The sequence below is a fragment of the Vulpes vulpes genome, chromosome 16 (assembly GCF_048418805.1).
Source record: "Vulpes vulpes isolate BD-2025 chromosome 16, VulVul3, whole genome shotgun sequence".
NCBI classification, from domain to species: domain Eukaryota; kingdom Metazoa; phylum Chordata; class Mammalia; order Carnivora; family Canidae; genus Vulpes; species Vulpes vulpes.
This window is the reverse complement of record NC_132795.1, coordinates 63,439,652-63,463,238: the sequence shown is the minus strand read 5'-3', so window position 1 is coordinate 63,463,238 and position 23,587 is coordinate 63,439,652. Positions and strand designations below refer to the sequence as shown.

Sequence of the window (23,587 nt, the reverse complement as noted above, 5' to 3'; positions counted from 1 at the left end):
TGCTGAAAAATCTGCCATAGTCTTATGGATTTCTCCTGTACGTAACAAGTTGTTTTATTCTTGTTTGCTCTTTTGATAGTCTCTCCTTGTCCTTAACTTTGGCATTTTAATTATAATGTGTCTTGATGTAGGTATCTTTGAGTTCCTCTTGTTTGGAGCTCTCTGGAGTTTCTGAATCTAGATGTGTGTTTCTTTCCCCAGGTTAGGGAGGTTTTAAGCCACTATTTCTTCCAATAAGATTTCTGCCCCCTTTTCTCTGTCTTCTCCTGCTAGAACCCTTATGCTACGAATGTTAGCCTGTTTGATGTTATCCTATAAATCCCTTAAGCTATCTTCACATTTTTTAAAATACTTTTTTTTCCTTTGGCTGCTCTTATTGGGTGAGTTTCACTGCCTTGCCTTCTTGTTGACTGATCCTTTCTTCTGCCTCATCTAAGCTGCTTCATGAACCCCATTCAGTGTATTTCTCATTTTAATTATTGTATTCGTTAGCTGTGTAACTTCTATTTTGTATTTCTTACAGTTTCCATCTCTTTGATGAATTCTCACCATGTTCATCCATTCTTCTTTCCAGTCCAGTGAACATATTTATGACCATTACTTTGAACTCTTTATCAGGCAAGTTATCTTCATTTCATGAAGTCTTTTTTCCTGAGGTTTTATCTAGTTCTTTCAGTTGGAACATATCCCTCTATTTTTTCATTTTGCTTGTTTCTCTGTGTTGGTTTCTATACAGTAGATGAAACCACCACTCTCCCAATCCTGAAGGAGGGACCTCCTATAAGAGATGAAGCTTGTCATTCAATACTACTCTGGCTCTTGGTCGTCTCTCAAAACTTTGTGCTTGTCCAAGCAACTTATTATATTTTTAATAGCTCCCAGTAGATGAGAATGTGCCAAGACCTGTCAGTGTCTCAAAGGGGAGAATCTCAGCACCTAAATTCAGTTTGACCGGAAACCAGATACCCAGGTAGAAGCTCTTAAAAGTATAGCACTGAGGAGCCACAAGGCCCCGTGGCCTGCAGAACCAGGCACCAAGAGGCATCTTTCAGGTAGAGCTGCAAAAACTGGAGCAGCAGAAACATACAAAGGCTCCCTTCTAGAAGGTACTGGTGCTTTGGAGTATGAAGAGGGAGAGTGTGAAAATGATGCCAGCCAGTTCTGTACCTGAAATGTTCCAGCAGGCTCCTATGTCTCTCTGTGTGTGTGTGTGTGTGTGTGTAATTAGATGTCTGCCTCTCAAACTGAGGTTTCAGTATAAGCAGGTGGGCCTTCTTCACTTTAAGTCTGGACACAACTGGGTGCCTTAGCTAGGCCCTAGGATGGGGAGTCTGAGTGCATGGGCCCTTTAAGAGCTGTTTTTCAATTCACTACCTTCTTGTGGGTCTCAGGATATGAGCTCTGTTGGCTTTTAGAATTAGATGTTTGGGGGGCTTGTCTCTCAAGTGTATGTCTTTTTTTTTTAAGATTTTATTTATTTATTCATGAGAGACACACACAGAGAGAGGCAGAGACATAGGCAGAGGGAGAAGCAGGCTCCATGCAGGGAGTCTGATGTGGGACTCGATCCTGGAACCACAGGACCACGGACCCGAGACAAGGCAGACGCTCAACTGCTGAGCTACCCAGGGGTCCCTTGAGTGTATGTCTTAAAAATCAGGGTGACTGATGTAGGGTTTGAACCCTTCATGCCTCAGGGAGAAGCTGTGGGCTTTGAGTACACTGCCAATTGTGGGTTGCTGTGCCAGGGTGTGGTTTATGGTGAGATTGTATCCCAGGCTCTCCTACCTGCTTTGATGTGGTTTTCTTCTCATTTGCCCAATGTGTAGTCACCACTATGCCACTTTAGATATTTTGAGAGAAAATTATTCCATATGTAGCTTTAGACTCAGTGTCTGTGGGAGGATGTGAATTCAGGATTTTCTATATCATCATCTTGAATCCTTCATATGCACCTAAGAGCTGGTTCTTTGAAAAGATAAACAAAGGTGACAAACCTTTAGCTATACTCACCAAGAAGAAAAGAGAGAGCACTCAAATAAATAGAATCAGAAATGAAAGAGATGCTACAATTGATACCATAGTCTCATAGAAGACTACTATGAACAATTATATGCCAAGAAGTTGGACAACCCAGAAGTGGGAAAATTCCTAGAAACAACTTACTACAACTGAATCATAATGAAATAGAAGATCTGACCTAGAAAGGAGATTGAATCAGGCTTCACCAGTAGTTCTATAATGCATTCAGAAAAGAATTAATACCAATCCTTCCCAAACTCTTCAAAAAATACAAGAGGGGGAAACTCTTCCAAACACATTTTATGAGGCCAAAATTAGGCCGACTCTAATACCAAGACCAGACAAGAATACTACAAACAAAATCAAAGGTCAATATCCCTAGTGAAGATAAATGCAAAAATCCTCAGCAAAATATTAGCAAACTGAATTTCAACAATACATTAAAAGGATCTTACACCATGAGTAAGTGGGGTTTATTCCAGGGATGTGAGGATGGTTCAACATCTGCATATCAGTAAATGTAATACACCACATTGACACAATTAAGGATAAAAAACATATGATCATCTCAACAGATACAGAAAAACCAGGTGAAAAAATTCAACCTTCATTTGTGATTAAAAACTCTCAACAAAGTGGATATAGGCAGGAACATACCTCAACATAATAAAGGCCACATATGACTAGCCCATAGCTAACCTCATATTCAGTGGTAAACAACTGAAAGCTTTTCCTCTAAAATTAGAAACAAGACAAAGATGTCCAGTCTCACTTCTTTGATTTGGCATAGTATTGGAAGTCCTAGCCAGAGAGATTTGGTTAAAAATATAAATAAAGGACATCTAAACTGGAAAAGAAACAAAACTGTCACTATTTGCAGATGACACAATACTATATAGAGAAAACACTAAAGTCTCCATTAAAAAAACCATTAGAACTAATAAACTCATTAAAGTTGTAGGATACAAAATCAATATGCAAAAATCTGTTGCATTCCTTTACACTAATAATGAAGCAGCAGAAAGAGAAATTAAGAAATCAATCTCCTTTACAATTACACCAAAAATAAATGCATAAAAATAAAATTTTATTTATTTTTATTTTATTATTTTTAAAAGATTTTATTTATTTATTCATGAGAGACAGAGACAGAGAGAGAGAGAGAGAGGGAAGCAGAGACATAAGCAGAGGGAGAAGCAGGCTCCATGCAGGGAGCCTGATGTGGGGCTTGATCCCGGGACTTGAGGATGATGCCCTGGGCCGAAGGCAGGCACTAAACCGCTGAGCCACCCAGGCATCCCAGAAATAAAATATTAAAAGTCTTTATTTAAATTCCAGTTAGTTAACATAAAGTGTAATATTAGTTTCAGGCATACAATATAGTGATTCAACACCCCAGTGCTCATCACAAGTGCCCTCCTTAATCCTCAGCACCTATTTAACCATCTCCCCACCCACCTCTTCTGGTAGCCATCAGTTTGTTCTCAATAATCAAGAGTCTATTTGTTGATTTGCTTCTCTCTCTCTTCTCTTCCCCCTTTGCTCATTTGTTTTGTTTCTTAGATTCTACATATGAGTGAAATCACATGGCATTTGTCTTTCTCTGACTGACTCATTTCAGTTAGCATAATACTCTCTAGCTCCATCCATGTTATTGCAAATGGCAAGATTTCATTCTTTTTTTACAACAGAGTAATATTCTAATATATATACACCACATCACATCTTCCTTATCTATTCATCAGTTGATGGACATTTGGGATCTTTAAATAATTTGGCTATTGTAGATAGTACTGCTATAAACATCAGGGTGCATGTATCCCTTTGCATTAGTATTTGTATTCTTTGGGTAAATACCTAGTAGTGCAATTGCTGGGTCATAGGGGAACTATATTTTTTTTAACTTTTGAGGACCCTCCATACTTTTTTCCAGAGTGGCTGCACCAGTTTGCATGCCCACCGTGTGAGACAGTTCCCCTTTCTCCACATCCTTGCCAACACCTGTAGTTTCTTGTGTTGGTGATTTTAGCTGTTCTGACAGGTGTGAGATGGTATCTCATTGTAGTTTTGATTTGAGTTTTTCTGATAATCAGTGATGTTGAGTATCTTTTCATGTCTGTTGGCCATCTGAACGTCTTCTTTGGGAAAATGTCTATTCATATCTTCTGCCCATTTTTTTTATTGGATTATATTTTTCTGGGTGTTGAGTTTGATAAGTTCTTTATAGATTTTGGATACTAACCCTTTATCAGATATATCATTTGCAAATATCTTCCCCCCATTTCAAAGGTTGCCTTTTAGTTTCATTGATTGTTTCCTTCACTGTGTTGTTTTATATTCTGATGTAGTCCCAAAGTTTATGTTTATTTTTGTTTTCCTTGCCTCAGGAGATACATTGAGAGGAATATACTACAGCCAATGTTAAATAAGTTACTGCCTGTGATTTCTAGGACTTTAATGGTTTCCTGTCTCACATTTAGGGCTTTCATCCATTTTGAATTTATTTTTGTGCATGGTGTAAGAAAGTGGTCCTGTCTCATTCTTCCACCTGTTGCTGTTTTCAGAATCATTTGTTGAACAGACTATTTTTTTTCTATTGAAATTCTTTCCTGCTTTGTTGAAGATCAATTGGCCATATAGTTGTGGGTTCATTTCTGGGTTCTCTGTTCTATTCTATTGATATGTGTCTATTTTTGTGTCAATATCATACTGTTTTGATTACTACAGATTTGTAATATAATTTGCAGTCCAGAATTGTGATGCTTCCAGCTTTCCTTTTCTTTGCTTTTTAAAAGATTTATTTATTTGTTTTAGGGGGAGAGGATGGGAGAAGAGGGAGAGAGAGAAAGAGTCCCAAGTAGACTCTGTGCTGAGCAAGGAGCCGAACATGGGCCTCAATTCAACCCCAAGATCACAACCTGAACTGAAACCGACTATGCCACCAAGGCACCTTGCATCTTTGCTTTTCTTTTTCAAGACTGCTTTGGCTATTTGGGGTCTTTTGTGGTTCCATACAAATGTTAGGATTGTTTGTTCTAGCTCTGTGAAAATGTGAGTGGTATTTTGATAGAGATTGCATTAAATGTGTAGATTTCTTTGAGTAGTATAGATATTTTAACAATATTTGTTCTTCCAGTGAAGAGCATGGACTGGTTTTTCATTTCTTTTTGACATCTCCAATTTCTTTCATAAACATTCTATACTTTTCAGATTACAGATCTTTTACCTCTTTGATTATTCCTAGGTATCTTATGATATTTGGTGCAATTGTAAATAGGATCAATTTCTTGATTTTTCTTTCTGTTGCTTCATTATTGGTGTATAGAAATGCAACAGGTTTCTGCATGTGATCTTGTGTCTTGCAACTTATTTTAAATTTTATTTATTTAAATAATTGCTACTCCCAATGCAGGACTCAAACCATAATCCCGAGATCAAGAGCCGTGTGCTCTTCCAACTGAGCCAGCCAGGAGCCCCTGTATCCTGAGACTACTGAATTTGTATATCAGTTCTAGAAGCATTTTGGTGGAGTCTTTCAGGTTTTCTATCTGGAGTATCATCTCACCTGCAAATAGTGAAAGTTTGACTTCTTCCTTGTTGATTTGGATGCTTTTATTTCTTTTTGTAGTCTGATTGCTGAGGCTAGGACTTCCAGTAGTATGTAAAATAACAGTGGTGAGAGTGGACATCCCTCTCTTATTCCTGACCCTAGGGGAAAAGCTCTCAGTTTTTCTCCATGAAGATGATACTAGCTGTGGGTTTTTCATATATTTCATATACGTTGAATACCTAGGAATAAATTTAACAAAGAAGGTGAAAGATTTGTATATTAGAAAATATGACATTAATGAAAGGAATTGAAGAAGACACAAATAAATGTAAAGATATTCTGTGCTCATGGATTAGAAGAATTAATATTGTTAAAATGTCCATACTATCTAAAACGATCTACAGATTCAATGCAATCTCTATCAGTATTACCATGGTATTTTTCAGAGAAATAGAACAAAAAGTACAAACTGCATAGGAAACCACAAAAGACCCTGAACAGCCAAAGTACCGTACAAGTGTTCTGTATGATCTCACTTTTTATGTGGAATCTAAAAAAACCCCAACCCAACAAGCTCATAGACACAGAGAATAGACTGATGGTTCCAAGAGTTGAGAGTGAGTGGGAGGAATGGGTGAATGAACTGGTTTTTTTTGCTGTTGTTGTTGTTTGTTTGTTTTTTTAGTTTAAATAATTTGAAGGGAAATTTAAAAAAAAATCCACCATCTGAATTAGAAGAGGCTCCTTCCACCCCTCTTCCTGTCAGGTGCTATTAGGCCAGGCAGAGTGGCTCCAGGGCCTGAAGACACATCTCCAGGTATAAGGCCACTGGTTTGTGCCCTTGGGGATCCCTTCAGGTCACCACCACAGACAGCAGCTATCGTGTGCCAGCATTTTCTCTGGTTAGACTTACTGCCTCTTCTCTCCTGCACTGATATTTTTCCTTGTAATAATCATTTTATAATCATGATCATCTTCCTTATCTGAATTCCATTTGGAAAGTTCTTTGCAGTGAGTTTATTAGTTTCTGTACCCTTCAATAATGTAATGATAGCTAACACTTATTGAACCTTATTATGTGCCAGATGGCGTACTTCATTATGTGATTCTCACAATTCTAAAAACAACGTAATACTGTAATCCTTGCATACGGATGAGACAACTGAAGCATAGAGAAAGGACTTGAAATTGCCTTTACAGAGTCCCATGCAGGTGATTGTGAGTGAACTGGAACGTTTTCCCTCAGTGAAGTCATTACCCCGTGTAAGTAATGCTGATCAGCATTAAGAAAACAAGGAGGAACAGAACATGAATGTCTATTTCATTGGAATCATTATGTAACTTTGAGTAAAAAGCCAGGCTCAGGGTGACTCTCAGAAAAATGGTTTTAAACCTTCTCTTCATTTTCACCCTCTAGTTATCTCTCTGCAAGTTTTTTAAAAATGAAATATCTTCAAAACTTGAATTTCTCATGAGGTCTCTTGGTGCCAGAATGTGTAGCTGAGCAGGAATTCTCCAGCCCTCAAAAATGTCTTTATTTTATTTTATTTAAATTCAGGTCAAAAAAAAAAAAATAAAATAAAATAAATAAATAAATTCAGGTCAACATATAACACCCAGTGCTCATCCCATCCCTTAGTGCTTATCACCCAATCACCCCATCCCCCCATCACCCACCTTCTGCAACCCTTTGTTTGTTTCCCAGAGTTAGGAGTCCCTCCTGATTTATCTCCCTCTCTAATTTTTCCCCACTCAGTTTTTCTCCTTCCCTTACAGTCCCTTTCACTATTTCTTATATTCCCCATATAAGTGAGACCCTATGAGAATTGTATTTCTCTAATTGATTTATTTCACTCAGCATAATACCCTCCAGTTCCATCCACGTCAAAACAAATGGTGGGTATTTGTCCTTCTTGATGGCTAATATTCCATTTTATATACAAACCACATCTTCTTTATCCATTAATCTGTCAATGGACATCGAGGCTCCTCCCACAATTTGGCTATTGTGGACATAGCTGCTGTGAACATTGGGGTGCGGCTGTCCCGGCATTTCACTGCATCTGTATCTTTGGGGTAAATCCCCAGCAGTGCAATTGCTGAGTCATAGGGTAGCTCTATTTTTAACTCTTTGAGGAACCTCTGCACTGTTTTCCAGAGTGCTGTACCAGTTCACATTCTCACCAACAGTGCAAGAGTGTTCCCCCTTCTCCACATCCTCTCTAACATTTATTGTTTCCTGTCAGTCTTCACCATTCTCACTGGTGTGAGGTGGTATCTCATTGTGGTTTTGATTTGTATTTCCCTGATTGCCAGTATGTGGAGCATTTTTTCATGTGTCTGTTAGCCATGTGTAGATCTTCTTTAGAGAAATGTCTATGTCTTCTGCCCATTTCTTGACTAGATTCTTCAGAGGGGGTTTTGGGTTTGATAAGTTCTTTATAGAAAAAAATACCTTTTTAATGCAAACAATATTTGGCTCTTTCCAGATTTTCCTGGTTCATAAAGCATTCCAATACATGGCAAGTAGTACCAGGATTTTAGGTTTTGTTTTAAAAGATTTTATGTATTTATTAGACAGAGAGGGAAAGAGAGAGAGCATGCAAAAGCAGGGGGATTGGCAGAGGGAGAGGGAGAAGCAGGCTCCCTGCTGAACAGGGGCCCGATGTAGGACTCAATCCCAGGACCCTGGGATCATGACCTGAGCCGAAGGCAGACACTTAACTGAATGAGCCACCCAGGTGCCCCAGGATTTTAGCTTTTTGCTGCAAAATGCAAGGTGTCTTTGAAGGGCCCCAAATGCATTGCGTGTAATGGCAAAATATAGCTTCAGTATTGATTCCACACAAAACTTCTAAAAGCCATCATTGTTGCCAAAGCGAATGATTTACTAGAAATGTTCAGGGAAGAAAAGTGTAAGCAAAGCCCTGAATAGTTATCCTCTAATCCAAACTGGGAGCTCGTGAGACTGCCACACCCCCCTGCACCACTGAGGCTAGAGGTGGAGGGGAGCAGAGCTCGTGCACCCCAGTCAGGGTTGCGAGGCAGGTGGTCCACCGAAGTCCTTGCTGCTGAGCACCTGCAGCCCATCCCATCCACCCTTTCCTCACAGTCCCCAGCAGGAAGGCAGCCACTCCTTAGTTTACATTGATTCACACAAAATAGCCCCAGCTGGAAACTATGCTTTGGCAGAACACCCTCTGAGGATGTTACATTGTGGTAGTCCACAGTCACTTCCATACTTACTGTGGTTGACAGACCAATGGCCTCTCAAAAATATTTACCCTAAACTTGTGAATATGTGACCTCACATGGCAAAAGGACTTTGCAGAGGTGATTAAGGATCTTGAGGGAGGAGATGATCCTGGATAATCTGGATGGGGCCCATGTGATCACAAGAGTACAGAGAGGGAAGCAAGAGCGTGTTAGGGAAAGACATGTGACAATGGAAGCTGAAGAGACAGGACTGCTGGCCTAGATGATGAAAGGGAACAATGAGCCAATGAACACGGACAGGCTCTAGAAGTTAGAACAGGCAAGAAAACAGATTTTCTTCTATAGTCTCCATAAGGAACACAACTGTTAAAATTTTGACTTTAGGACTTCTGACCTCTAGAGCTGTAAGACCATAAATTTTGTTGCTCTAAACCACAAGGTTTGTGGTAATTTGTTAGAGTAGCCATAGGAAACAAACATACCTGTGGACATTTGCATTGCCTGCCCTCGTATTTTATCTTTTGTGATTTGACCTTGTTCTTCATAGAGTTAAGGTGGGGTCTGTCTCCCTACCCTTGACTCTGGGTTGACCATATGACTTACTTTAGCCAAAAGAGTGAGCTAGAAGTGATGATGTACCAGTTCTGAGTGTAGGCCTGAAGAAACATTGTGTGTCTGCCCACTATTGCATATCTGTCATTGACATGATAGAGACATGCCTAGGCTAGATGATGGTCTGAGGCCAAGGATGGCGGACAATGGAACAGAGTAACCCCAGTTAGAGTATCCCAACAGGGAGAGGCCCCAGCTGAGCCATATCCAACTAAGCCCAACTTATGTCAGCTGAGATCCTTATTGACCTCTGAATTGTGATAATAAATTGTCACTTTAAGCCACTGAATTTTGGGACACTTTGTTATACACAGCAATAGCTAAGTGATACAGTGATGGCAACTTGGAAAGCAATCCTCCGGGTGTTTTTTTACACAATCTTATTGTAATGTTTGCTTCTGTTGAATGCATAGCCCAGGCCATAAAAATTCAGGCAATTCATTTAAGCTAGTCACAATCCTGCAGTCTCATCATACACATGCAATAACCAGGAACAGAGAGTAATCAGAGTATTCTTCTCCACTCCTACTTCCCTCCAGCCCTTGAAAGAAGTCACATTGTAGCAGTCTGTAGATCTTTTTATTAGTTTATTGAAATTGTAAAATATAATAAGTTATATATACAAAATTAGACAAAAATTATTGACAATTAAGACTTCACTGGCTAGGGCCCATAGCTCTAGCCTTGGGTGTTCCCTAAATGTTTTTAAGTATATCAAAATAATGACGGTCTCCATACAAAATGGCAGGGTGGAAATCCCTGCTCTGGTCAGTGATAATCATTATGGTCTCATTGATTTGAATTCCATAATGTAGGCTAACTTTCATTAGAATAGATTGTTCTTGGATTTGTTTCCAAATAAGTAAATGACAAAGGAATTTTTAACTCTACAAGGACTAGCTCCCTAAAAATGCCAGGTTGGGAGTCATTGAAACATGGTATGATGCTGGCTGGACCTCCGGCCCTGGAGTTTTAACTGTGTGAAATGAAGCAAAGCTCCAGGCCTGGCAGCAGCCACTCCTGCTCCTTCACTGAAAATGTTGTTCTTGGCAAACTACAAGCTGTCTCCCTGGACTGGCATGCTCATCACATGTGACTGCTGCCTAATTCAGGGGGAGACTCTCATCATTATCACAAAGCAGAAGAAAGGGGCACCGCAGGATTTCAAAGAGGAATTAAAAGGATAATTAAGTTTTGCTATGCAGTATTTAGCTTTCAGGCTATAGCAAATAGGCTCTGAAAAACAGCAGCAAACAGACACAGCAAATGATGATATTAAATATTCAGGACCTAATTATGATCCTATCACAGTATGTTCTACATTCATTGGTGGGAAGTTGCTTATTGGCTCTAAACATATGACTGATTCCCCACCCCCACCCTGAAGCATTTGCTCAGTCATGCGACTTGTAATTTTAAAAACATCGTTTTGTAAGTCAGAGACTGTTTTAATTTAGTAATAACCCATTGTCAGATCTGTCATTAGGAAGCTCAGCAGTGAACTCTAGATTAACCCCCTGGTATGATCACTACCCTGGCTCCCACACTTTTGGCAACTGCAGGTGTAGTAAGAGAATTTTCCAAGAATAATGCCAGTTTATTGCTTTACTGTCAGTTTTTCTGCTTCTACTCTCATTTTACTTGATGAATGGGTGTTCACTTCGATGTGCACCTTGAAGGCCTGGCATTTCCTGCAGCTCACTTTCCTGTTGCCTACCTGAACTTTACTTTCCCTGATTACAGAATCACAAACTAACCTTTCCTTTGCAGAAGAGGAACTGAAGCTGGGGAGGGAGGGTGAACTACACCCAAGTTGGTACAACTAGGGTCAGGTCCCTGGATTCTGCGGCCAGGCCCTCCCTGCGCTGTGAGGCCCTACTTTCTTTGACTGGTTCAGAAGCCCTCCATGCCACGAGGCTCATCCACAAGTCTCAGATGCTGAAAATCTACAATTATGCATGGCTGAATCTTAGGAAGTCACCATTTCTCTTTGTACAGACAGTTGACCACTCATTTCTGTTTGAAGCAAAAACAGGCTGACACATCATTTAAATGGATTGTGTTCTTGAGCATTGCTGCCCACAAAGGGTCACACCTGACCAAGGATGAGAGTGGAATGCAGCTCGTGTGTAGTCCCAACCCACTGGGGCCAGGCCCGGGCCCCCTGTAGTAAGTGAGCTGATCACTGACTGGACACAGGTCTACTTGACTGGACAGACACACACCTGGTATATCAGTGACAGGAGGCAGGCCACAGGGTGGATTCTTGCACTTGCGACCAGAAGGGCGGTAGGAATACAGATGGCCTCAGGAACAGGCAGACTTATCCCAATGTAGCCACTTAAGATATTAATAGACAAGTTGTGAACCTGACACACTACATGGAGTGGGACATCTACCCTTTGTAGTCGTGTCACCAGGCTTTCCAGCTGCTTTCTTCATGAGGCTGCCCTCCTTCATCACCCACGAGGAGCCATCTCCTCCCTCAAACTTCTATTATGTTTCCTCAGCAGCCCCTCATCAAGACAATTTGATGTCTTCTAGCAAGGTGCTTTGTAAACACGTCTTGTCTCTCTCCCTAGGTTGTAAACTCCTTACAGACAGGGACCAGATTCTTCACTCTGCCATCCCACGTCATTCGGGTCATCTGAGCACCCAACAATGTCCCTTGAATGAGTTAGTGCTTAAATATTCATCCTGCCTGGTGAGGTACTGGTGGGGAGCTGGGAGTATTCCAGCTTGAACCTTTTATCTCTGGTTAGATTGGAAGACTGGAAAACAGGCTCCATTTCCTCTCATTCCTAGGAACAGCATAGGGCAAAGCCTGGTGACAGCAGAAAAAGCCTTGATTCTTGGCAGTCTGTTGGCAGCACTCAAGGCTCCAAGTGCCCTTGTCAGATCCCTGGTGCCCCCAAGGAGGACGGCCTCCAGGTGGCCTCCTCAGGACGTGGCAGGGGGCTGGGAGGCAGGTGGCACGAGCCCGGCCCACTCCAGGATGTCTGCACACAAGGACTCCACAGCATCTAGTCGCTCTATCTGCACCAGTTTTGTGAGCAGCTCTGGGATGCTGTAGCCTGCTGTGCTGATGCGGTCAAAGAGCTGCAGGCCATCTGTCATGCCCCCAATCTCATCCCTCTTCAGTCCAAAGCTCTCGGCGAGGTGGCGCCAAGTTTTCACTACTGCTTTCTCCGAGTTGTAGGTAGAGCTGAGCATTCGGCTCGTCTTCTCAAGGCAGTCAAATGGCAGCTCTGTGGGGCTGAGACCTGCAGAGACAAAGGGCCATGGTCAGACATCATGAATGGCAGTTAACAGAAGCTCAATGCTTTTAAACATTATTTTTATAACCTTTTTTAAAAATTGTAAACTAAAACACAGATGTAGAAAGCCACACAAAATAAATGCATAGCTCAGGGTGAACTACACCCAGGACTTTGCCAGCCACATGAGCAGCCTCTCCATTTGCCCTAATCTCAATAATAGCCCTTCTCCTTCTAGGAAAATAGCCACCATACTGACTGTTAGAGTAATCCCCTCAAAACCACTGTCAGCAGCCACCAAAGTCTTGAACACAGGCCATCCTTAGTTGGGTGACCCTGCTTCACCTGGAGCTGGGATGAGGAGGGAGTCAAAGGAACAGTAGTATCACATCTCTTTATGGGGACAGCAGTCATCTTTATGAAAGGTGCTTTCAAAGACAGCCTTAAGTTGGGGCTGCCTGAGCCAAGTCACTGCCACCTGATGATTCTCAGCCTTCCCTGCACATTAGACTCACCTGGGAGTGTTTTGGGGGAAAAAACTGATGTATTTTCACTTTTGGAAAATAGAACAGCCATGTTTTTCCCTACTCCTCCTGGTAAGTACAGCTAAAAACCCTAGATGTACAAAGCAAACTTAAAGAGACCCTGTAAAGTGGAGAGAAAAGATAGACTGGTAGGGATCTTGGGAGTAGAACAATGACATGGTGCTGAGTTCCTCAGTTTCCTTTTGCCTCAGTATCCCAGACATGGAGCTGAAGAGTCCATCAACCCAGAAACACCAACAATCACAAGTAAAAATAGCCCCAAGAGAGGCCTGCTCTCTCTAGCTAAAGCATTAGAAAAATAGAAGGTCAGCAAGAAGAGAGCAGTTAGACAATAACTGCTTTGTTACAACTAAACACTACAGAGAAAACTATGGCCCTGTCCTCACCAAGGCCAGCAAAGGCTGAGTGGGAGCCTTGGATGTCCACCCTCAGTAGGCTGTAACACTGCACCAGATATCAGGGAAGGTCAAGTCTAGAGCCTGGACTTCCTTATCATCAGCTGGTATCAAGCCTTCCACCATACTGGTATCAGTAGAGACCACTTGAAGAAACAGATTCCCGCCTCACCTCCTTGTCAGCAACAAAAAGAAGCCCCTACTTGGGTGTCAATGAAGGCTGAGTCTCATAATGTGACATAAAACTGTCCAGTTTCAATAGAAACCCATTTATCAAGAACTAGGGAGATCTCAAATGTTCTTAATTTTGTTTTCGAAAATATTTCCAAAAAGGGGTAAAGAGTGTGAGGCAGGGTCAGTCAAATCCTCTGTTGTTGTTGATGGCTAGGAAGATCTCAAATGAATGAATAAAAGATAACACCAGAGATAATAGAGATGTTAGAATTATCTGATAAAGATTTTAAAGAATCCATGATAAAAAATGCTTCAACAAATAATTACATACACTCTTGAAACAAATGAAAAAAATAGAAAGCCTTAGCTAAGATAGAAAATATAAAAAAGTACCAAGTGGAAATGTTAGAACTGCAGAAAAACAATAATTGAAATAAAAGTTTAAGTAGATATGCTCAATGGCAGAGTATAGACAGAGGAAAGAATTAGTGAACTGAATAATGGAAGAGAAATTATTTATTTGAACAACAGATATAAAATAAACTGAAAACACAGAGTCCCAAGGATCTGTGGGACTAAAACAAAAGATCTCACATTTGTGTCATGGAGGCCTAGGAGAGGAGAGAGAGGTATGGATGGAAAAGGGAATAATGGCTGAAAACTTCCCAAACTTGGAGACAGACATAAGCTTATAGATTTAAGAAGCTGAGAAAACTCCAAACAGGATACACCCAAAGAAATTCACAAGACACATTGTAAGCACTTGAAAACTAAAGACAAAGAAGTCTTGAAAGCAGCAAGAAAAAAACCCCAGCACCTTACCTACAGAGGAAAACCATTTAGAATAGCAGTGGATTTCTCATCAGAAACCTGGAGACCAGAGGGACATGGTACAGTATTCTCAACTAACAGAAACAGTGTCCCACACCCAGGGAAAAATACACTTCTGTAATGAAGCAGAAATCAAGGCAGCCTCAGGATGAAGGAAAACTAAGAATCTGTCACCAACAGAGCTACCTTAAAAGAATGACTAAAGGAAGTCTCTAATATATATATATATATATATATATATATATCTAATATACCTAACATCTCTCTCTCTCTCTCTTTATGTATATAGTCACCAGCAGTCACTTCCTGCTCTTATCCTGCCTCTCTCTCTCTCTCTCTATATATATATATATATAGATATAGATATAGATATATAGATATATAGATAGATATAATCTATATCTATATATATCTATATATATAGATATATATAGATATAATATATATAGATAGATATGATCTATATAATCTATCTATATATCTATATATCTATCTATATATATATATATAGAGAGAGAGAGAGACTAATAAAATAGCAATAGCTATGGAAAAAAACGATGTACTCAAAACTCACACATCACTCAAAAAAACCTCAAATGGATTTCTAAAATATATTCAAGTGACACAAAGGAAAGCAGGAAAAAGAAAACAGAGAATGAAAAACAGACAAAAAAGAGTATACAAAAAATAAAATAGCAATCTTAAATGCTAACATATCAATAGCTACATTAAGTGTAAATGATTCAAATTCAATTTAAGAAACCAATTATATGGTATCTACAAGAAGCTAATGTTCAATATAATGATAAAGGCAGTTTGAAAGTACAAGAATGGAAAAAGATATACCATGTAAACACTAATAGAAGGAAAGCAGGAAAAAAAAAAAAAGCAGAAGTGGCTGTCACATCAGACAGAGTAGACTTCAGAATAAAGGAAATTACCAGAGACAAAGAGGGACATTATATAATGATAAAAGGGTTAACCTGCTATGAAGACATAGCAATTCTAAATCTCCATGCATCAAACAACAGAGCTCCAAAATATATGAAGCAAAAACTGAAGAACTGAAAGAAGAAATAAAGCCACAACTGCAATTGGAGACTTCAACAATTTTTCCTTAAACTGATAAAAGAATTGCTGGGAAATCAGCAAGAATATAGAACTTGACATCACCATTGACCAACAAAATCCAATCAACATTTATAGAATACCCCACTTAACAATAACAGAAGACATAGTCTCATCAAATGTAGGCCTTAAATCTCAACAAAAGAATGAAAAGAAGTGAATCTATATACAGAGTATATTTGCCTACCACAATGAATCAAACTATAAATCAAAAACAAAGATAACAGGAAAATTTTTACACACTTGGAAATTTAACAACACAATCTTTTGTTGTTATTTTTTGGCAGGGGTTAATGCATTTAAAGACATGGTCTATTTTTCAAATGGAGATACATTGTTCAGAGACCTTTATTAGACTCCTGTCTGTTCCCTTGATATTCCTTTAGAAGAAAGTTGTTATACGGGGGTGGAAGGAGAAAAGATGTGTAAGTCCTCTTCTTTCTGGAAGCATCCAGAACCAAAGGTTGTTGGTGCTTCCCAAGCAGGGAAGAACCACTAGCAGTCACTTCCTGCCCTTGTCCTGCCTCCTGCCATGAGGAAAGCCACTGGCACTGGGAGTAACTACACAGTGCTGGCCTTTCCCTGCATTCTGGGGGCTCCACTCTTGAGCAGACCTCTGTCTTGCACTACTGTTAATGTATCTGGTGTGGTATGAGGACTAAATAGCATATTTCCAAACAATCCATGGTTCAAAGAAGAAATCTTAAAGGAAATTATTTTATTTTATTTTATTTTATTTTATTTTATTTTATTTTTAAAGGAAATTCTAAACATGAAAATACAACATATCAAAGTTTGTAGGACACAGCTGAAGTAAATACTGAGAGGGGCATTTATATCACAAATACATACATAACAAAAGAGGGAAAATCTCAAATCTGTAATCTAAACTCCAATCTCAATCAGAGTCCAAGATGGCAGAGGAATAGGAGACCTTGGTTTTCTCTGGTTCCAGGAATTTAGCTAGGTAGCTATATCATTCTGAACACCTGTAAACTCAACTGGAGATCTAAGAAAAGAATAGCTGCAACTCTACAAATCGAAAAACAATCACTTTCCGCAAGAGTGACAAGACAGGAAAACTCACCTCAAAAAAGAGAACCAGAGGCAGTACTGACTTCCAGGGACCTAATCAGTATAGATATAAGTAACATGTCACAACTAGAGTTCAGAATAACAATTATAAAGATACTAGCTGGGCTTGAACAAAGCATAGAAGTCACTAGAAAATCCCTTTCTGGAAAAATAAAAGAACTAAAATTTAATCAAGTTGAAATATAAAAGGCTATTAATGATGTGCAACAACAACAACAACAAAAAGGAGGCTCTAACTGCTAGGATAAATGAGGCAAAAGAATTAGTGATACAGAAGACAGAAATGATGGAGAATAAAGAAGCTGAGAAAAAGAGAGATAAACTACTGAATCTTGAAGGGAGAATTCAAGAATAAGTGATCCTATAAAGTGAAACAATATTAGAATAATTGAGATCTCATAAGAAGAGGAAAGAGAGGTGAGCAGAAGGTATATTTGAGCAAATTATAGCTGAGAACTTCCCTAATTTGGGGATGGAAACAGGCATGCAAGTCCAGGAGGCCCAGAGAACCCCCCTCAAAATCAATAATAAATAGTCATCATCTTGGCCAAATCTCAGAGACAAAGAAAATCCTGAAAGTAGCTCAGAACAAGAGGTCCATAACCTACAAGGCCAGAAACATTAGACTCACAGCAGACTTATCCACAGAGACCTGGCAGGCCAGAAAGGACAGGGTGCTAAAAGAGAAAAATAAGCAGCCAAAAATACTTTATCCAGTAAGGCTGTCATTCAAAACAGAAGAAGAGATAAAAATCTTCCAGGACAAACAGAAACTAAGAAAACTTATGATCACTAAACCAGCCCTGCAATAAATATTAAAAGGGTTTCCGTAAGGGAAGAGAGAGCGCAAAAGTAACAGACCAGAAAGGAGAAAATCCACAGAAACAGGGACTTTACAGGTATTTAACGGCACTAAATTCGTATCTTTCAATAGTTACTCTGAATGTAAATGGGCTAAAAGCAGCAATCAAAAGACAAAGGATATCAGATTGGATATAAAAAGCAAGAACCATTGTTATGGTGTCAGCAAGAGGCTCGTTTTAGACACAAAGACACCTCCAGATTGAAAGTGAGGGGGTGGAGAACCATTTTTCATGCTAATGGACATCAAAAGAAAGCTGAGGTAGCCATTCTTATATCAGACAAATTAGATTTTAAACCAAAGACTGTAATAGAGATGAGAAAGGACACTTATATCATCATTAAAGTGTTTATCCAACAAGTAAATCTAACAATTATAGATATTTATGCCCCTAACATGGGAGCAGCCAATTATATAAACCAATTAATGACAAAAATAAAGAAACACATTGAAATAATACAAGAATAGTAGGGGCTTTAACATCTCACTCACTGCTCAGATTGTCTAAGCAGATCAACAAGGAAACAAGGGCTTTGAGTGACACACTGGACCAGATGGACTTAGCAAATATATTTGGAGTATTTCATCCTAAAGCAGAAGAATACACATTCTTCTTGAGTGCACATGGACCATTCTCCAAAAGAGATCACCTACTGGGTCACAAATCAGATCTCAACTGGTACCAAAAGATTGGGATCATTCCCTGCATATTTTCAGATCATAACGCTTTGAAACTTGAACTGGACCACAAGAGGAGATTTGGAAAGAACTCAAATACATGGAGGCTAAAGAGCATCCTATTAAAGAACGAATGGGTCAACCAGGAAATTAAGAATTTAAAAAATTCACGGAAACAAATGAAAATAAAAACACAACTGTTCAAAACCTTTGGGGTGCAGCAAAGTGGTCATAAGAGGAAAGTATATAGCAATACAAGCCTTTCTCAAGAAACAAGAAAGGTCTCAAATATACAACCTAGCCTTAATCTGAAGAAGCTAGAGAAAGGAAAGCAAATAAAGCCTAAACTTAGCAGGAGAAGACAAATAATAAAGATTAGAGCAGAAATCAACGAAACAAACCAAAGAATAGTAGAACAGATCAACAAAACTAGGAGCTGGTTCTTCAAAAGAATTAGTAAGATTGATAAACCCCTGGCCAGATTTATCAAAAAGAAAAGAGAAAGGACTCATATAAATAAAATCATGAATGAAAGAGAGGAGATCACAACCAACACCAAAGAAATACAAACAATTATAAGAACATATTATGAGCACCTATAGGCCAGTAAATTAGGCAATCTGGTAAAAAATGGTGCATTCCTAGGGACGTGTAAACTACCAAAACTGGAACAGGAAGAAATAGAAAACCTGAACAGACCCATAACCAGCAAGGAAATTGAAGCAGTAACTGAAAATCTCCCAACAAACAAGAGCCCAGGGCAGGATGGCTTCCCAGGGGAATTCTACCAAAAATTTAAAGAATTAATGCCTATTCTACTGAAGCTGTTTCAAGAAATAGAAACGGAAAGAAAACTTCCAAACATGTTCTATGAGTCCAGCATTACCTGATGCTGGACCTGAAGACCTAACCAGAAAGGAGAATTACAGACCAAATCCCTGATGAACTTGGATGCCAAACTTCTCACCAAGATACTAGCTCTAGGATCCAAGAGTACCTTAAAAGGGTTATTCACCACATCCAAGTGGGATTTATTCCTGGGCTGCAAGGGTTCAACATCTGCAAATCAATCAATGTGATACACTATATTAATAGAGGAAAGGACAAGAACCATATGATCCTCTCAATAGATAGAAAAAAAGCATTTGAAAAAATATGGCATCCTTTCTTGATTAAAACTCTTCAGAGTGTAGGGATACAGGGAACACAGCTTAATATTATAAAAGCCATCTACAAAAATCCCGCAGTGAATATCATTCTCAATGGGGAAAAACTCAGAACTTTTCCCCTAAGATCAAGAACATGGCAGGATGTCCACTCTCACCACTGTTTATTCAACATAGTACTGGAGGTCCTAGCCTCAGCAATCAGACAACAACAACAACAACAACAACAACAACAACAAAGACATTTAAATTGGCAAAGAAGAAGTCAAACTCTCCCTCTTCACAGATGACATGATACTGTATATAGAAAACCCAAAAGACTCCACTGCAAGATTGCTAGAACTCATACACCAATTCAGCAATGTGGCAGGATACAAAATCAATGCACAGAAATCCGTGGCATTTCTATACACTAACAATGAGACTAAAGAAAGAGAAATTAAGGAATTGATCCCATTTACAATTACACCAAAAACCATAAGATACCTAGGAATAAACATAACTAGAGGGGCAAAGGATCTATACTCAGAAAACTATAGAACACTCATGAAAGAAATTGAGGAAGACACAAAGAAATGGAAAAATGTTCCATGCTCATGGATTGGAAGAATAAATTTTGTTAAAATGTCTATGCCAGCTAGAGAAATCTATATATTCAATGCAATCCCTATCAAATGCCATCAACTTTTTTTTCAAATAGCTGGAACAAATAATCCTAAACTATGTATGGAACCACAAAAGACCCCAAATAGCCAAAAGAATGTTGAAAAAGAAAACCAAAGCTGGTGGCATCATAATTCCAGACTTCAATCTGTATTACAAAGCTGTGATCATCAAGACAGTGTGGTGCTGGCACAAAATTAACACACAGATCAATGGAACAGAATAGAGAACCCAGAAATGGGCCCTCAACTCTATGGTCAACTAATCTTTGACAAAGCAGGAAAGAATATTCAATGGAAAAAAGACAGTCTCTTCAACAAATGGTGTTGGGAAAATTGGACAGCCACATGCAGAAGAATTAAACTGGACCATTTCCTTACACCATGCACAAAACGAGACTCAGAGTGGATGAAAGACCTAAGTGTGAGACAAGAATCCATCAAAATCCTAGAGGACAACACAGGCAGCAACCTCTGTAATCTTGGCTGCAGCAACTTCTTACTAGACATATCTCCAAAGGCAAGAGAAACAAAAGCAAAAATGAACTATCAGGAATTCATCAAGATAAAAAGCTTTTACACAGCAAAGGAAACAGTTGACAAAATCAAAGGACAACCTACTGATTGGGAGAAGATATTTGCAAATGACATATCAGATAAAGGGCTAGTATCCAAAATTTATAAAGAACTTATCAAACTCAACACCCAAAGAACAAATAACCCAATCAAGAAATGGACAGAAGATTTGAACAGATATTTCTCCAAAGAAGGCATACAAATGGCCAACAGACACATGAAAAAATGCTCAACATCACTTGGCATCAGGGAAATACAAATCAAAACCACAATGAGATACCACCTCCCACCAGTGAGAATGGCTAAAATTAACAAGTCAGGAAATGACAAATGTTGGCAAGGATGTGGAGAAAGGGGAACCCTCTTACACTGTTGGTGGGAATGCAAGCTGGGGCAGTCACTCTGGAAAACAGTTTAGAGGGTCCTCAAAAAGTTGAAAATAGAGCTACCCTACCAATTAATTGCACTACTAGGTATTTACCCCAAAGATACAGATTTAGTGATCCAATACCCCAAAGATACCTGTACTCAATGTTTATAGCAGCAATGTCCACAATCATCAAACTATGGAAAAAGCCCAGATGTCCATCAACAGATGAATGGATAAAAAATATGTATCATCTATATCTATATCTATATATCTGTATAATGGAGTACTACTCAGCCATCAAAAAATTAAATCTTGCCATTTGTAATGAGATGGATGTAACTAGAGGATATAATGCTAAGTGAAATAAGTCAATCAGAGAAAGACAATTATCATATGATCTCACTCATATGTGGATTTTAAGAAACAACACAGAGGATCATAGGGGAGGAGAGGGAAAAATAAAACAAGATAAAATCAGAGAGGGAGACAAATCATAAGAGATTCTTAATCATGGGAAAAAAATAGATGGTTGCTGAAGGAAGGAGGATTCGGGAGATGGGGTAACTGGGTGATGGACATGAAGGAGGGCATGTGATGTAATGAGCACTGACTATTATATGAGACTAATGAATCATTGAACTCTACCTCTGAAACCAGTAACATGTTAATTAATTGAATTTAAATTAAAAAAATAAATTTTGGAAAAAAAACACCTGTTATCTAAGCTCCCATTTCAATTATGTAGGAAAAGAACAAGACAAACCCAACATAAATAGGAGGAAGGATATGGTAAAGAGCAGTGATCAACAAAATTGAAAAATGAAAAACAATAGATATAAATATGAAAAAATCCAGTTCATTGAAAAAATCAATCAAGTGAACAAATGTGAGGTTGATAAAGAAAAAATGAAGAAAGAAGACACAAAATATTAAGCCATGAAAAAGGGGATATCACTACAGACACTGCAGACATAAAAAAAAGTAAAAAGGAATCTACAAGCAACTCTACACACACAAATTTGACAACTTAGATGAAATGGGACAATTCCTCAAAAAGCATGAACACAACTCAGTCAGTATAAAATAGATAATTTGAATAACTTTATAACTATTAAAGAAATGTAATTTTTAATTTTAAAAGCCCCCCCCCCCCCCCCAAAGAAATATCCAGGCTACATAGTTTCATTGGCTAACTCTACCAAATATACAAAGAAGAATTAACACCAATTCTACATAATCTCTTCTGGAAAATAGAAAAGGAGGAAGTCTCCCCAATTTATTCTGTGAAGCCAGTATTAGCTTGATACCAAAACCAGATAAGACAAGTACAAAAAGAGAATCTACACTCCAATATCCTTCATGAATACAGATAAAAAAAATCCTTAACAAAATATTAGTAAATAGAATTTAACAATATGTAAAAAGAATTATACACCATGACAAGTGGACTTCACTCCAGGGTTGTGAGGCTGGTTCAATAATAAAAATAATGTAATCTACCCGCAAAACTAATATAAATCATTTACAAAAACTCTAGAACTAACATTATAGTTAATGATGAAAAACATGCTTTTCCTTTCAGATGAGGAACAAAGCAAGGATTTCTGTTCTCATTACTCTTATTCAATATGATGCTGGAAGTTATAGCTACTGCAATAAGGCAAGAAAAGGCACACAGATGGAGAAGGAAGAAATAAAAGTATTTCCATCTACAGATGTGATTATCTATGTAGAAAATCTCAAGGAATCTACATGAAAACTCTGAGTCTTTGTAAGTAAGTTCAGCAAAGTCACAGGATACAAGATAAACATACAAAAATCAATTGTATTTCTATATACTAACAATTGATATGTAGACACTGAAACTAAAATAAAATGTCATTTATAATCATTCAAAAAATAACAGAAATTCCTAGCTTTAAATCTAGCAAAATATGTATAGGACTTGTATTCTAAAAACTACATACTGCTGACAAGAAAAGTTGAAGAAAATCTAAATGAGACATACCATTTTCATGGATTAGAAAACTCAACATAGTATAAAAGCAGATCTCCCCAAACTTTGGTATACAGTTTGATGTAATTCCTATCAAAATCACCAGCAAGATATTTTGTAGCTATAGGGACAATTATTCTAAAATTTATATGGAAAGCCACAGAAAGTAGCATTAGTTAGAACAATTTTGAACAGAAAGAATAAAGTGGAAGCAAACAGTCTACCCGATTTCAAGACTTCTATAGCTATGTGATACTGGCAGAGGAAATGACACATAGATTGATGCAACGCTGGCCCAGGCAGGACAGGACAGGCTCTTAAAGCCGAAACATCTTTTGGAACAGAGAAGAGCTTTCCAGGGTGATGGAGCGTAAATCTCAGACCACTGTCCACTGGGCAGCCGAGGTCCTTCTGCCATGCCAGTCTTACCAGACAGGCTGACCATGGGACAT

The 23,587-nt window shown here is 38.7% G+C and overlaps 1 protein-coding gene across 4 annotated transcripts in view; it reads right to left on the bottom strand.

Annotated features, from left to right (window-relative positions):
* Window positions 1–9,962: 9,962 nt before the first annotated feature.
* The window catches only part of EDAR (ectodysplasin A receptor), a 96,495-nt gene continuing 82,870 nt past the window's right edge, over window positions 9,963–23,587 (bottom strand). For all 4 annotated transcript variants that reach the window (XM_026010907.2, XM_072742875.1, XM_072742874.1 and 1 more), the window contains one exon: window positions 9,963–12,663. In XM_026010907.2, coding sequence (XP_025866692.1) covers window positions 12,341–12,663 — 323 coding nt within the window. In that variant the 3' untranslated portion in view covers window positions 9,963–12,340. The remainder of the gene's footprint in view (window positions 12,664–23,587) is intronic.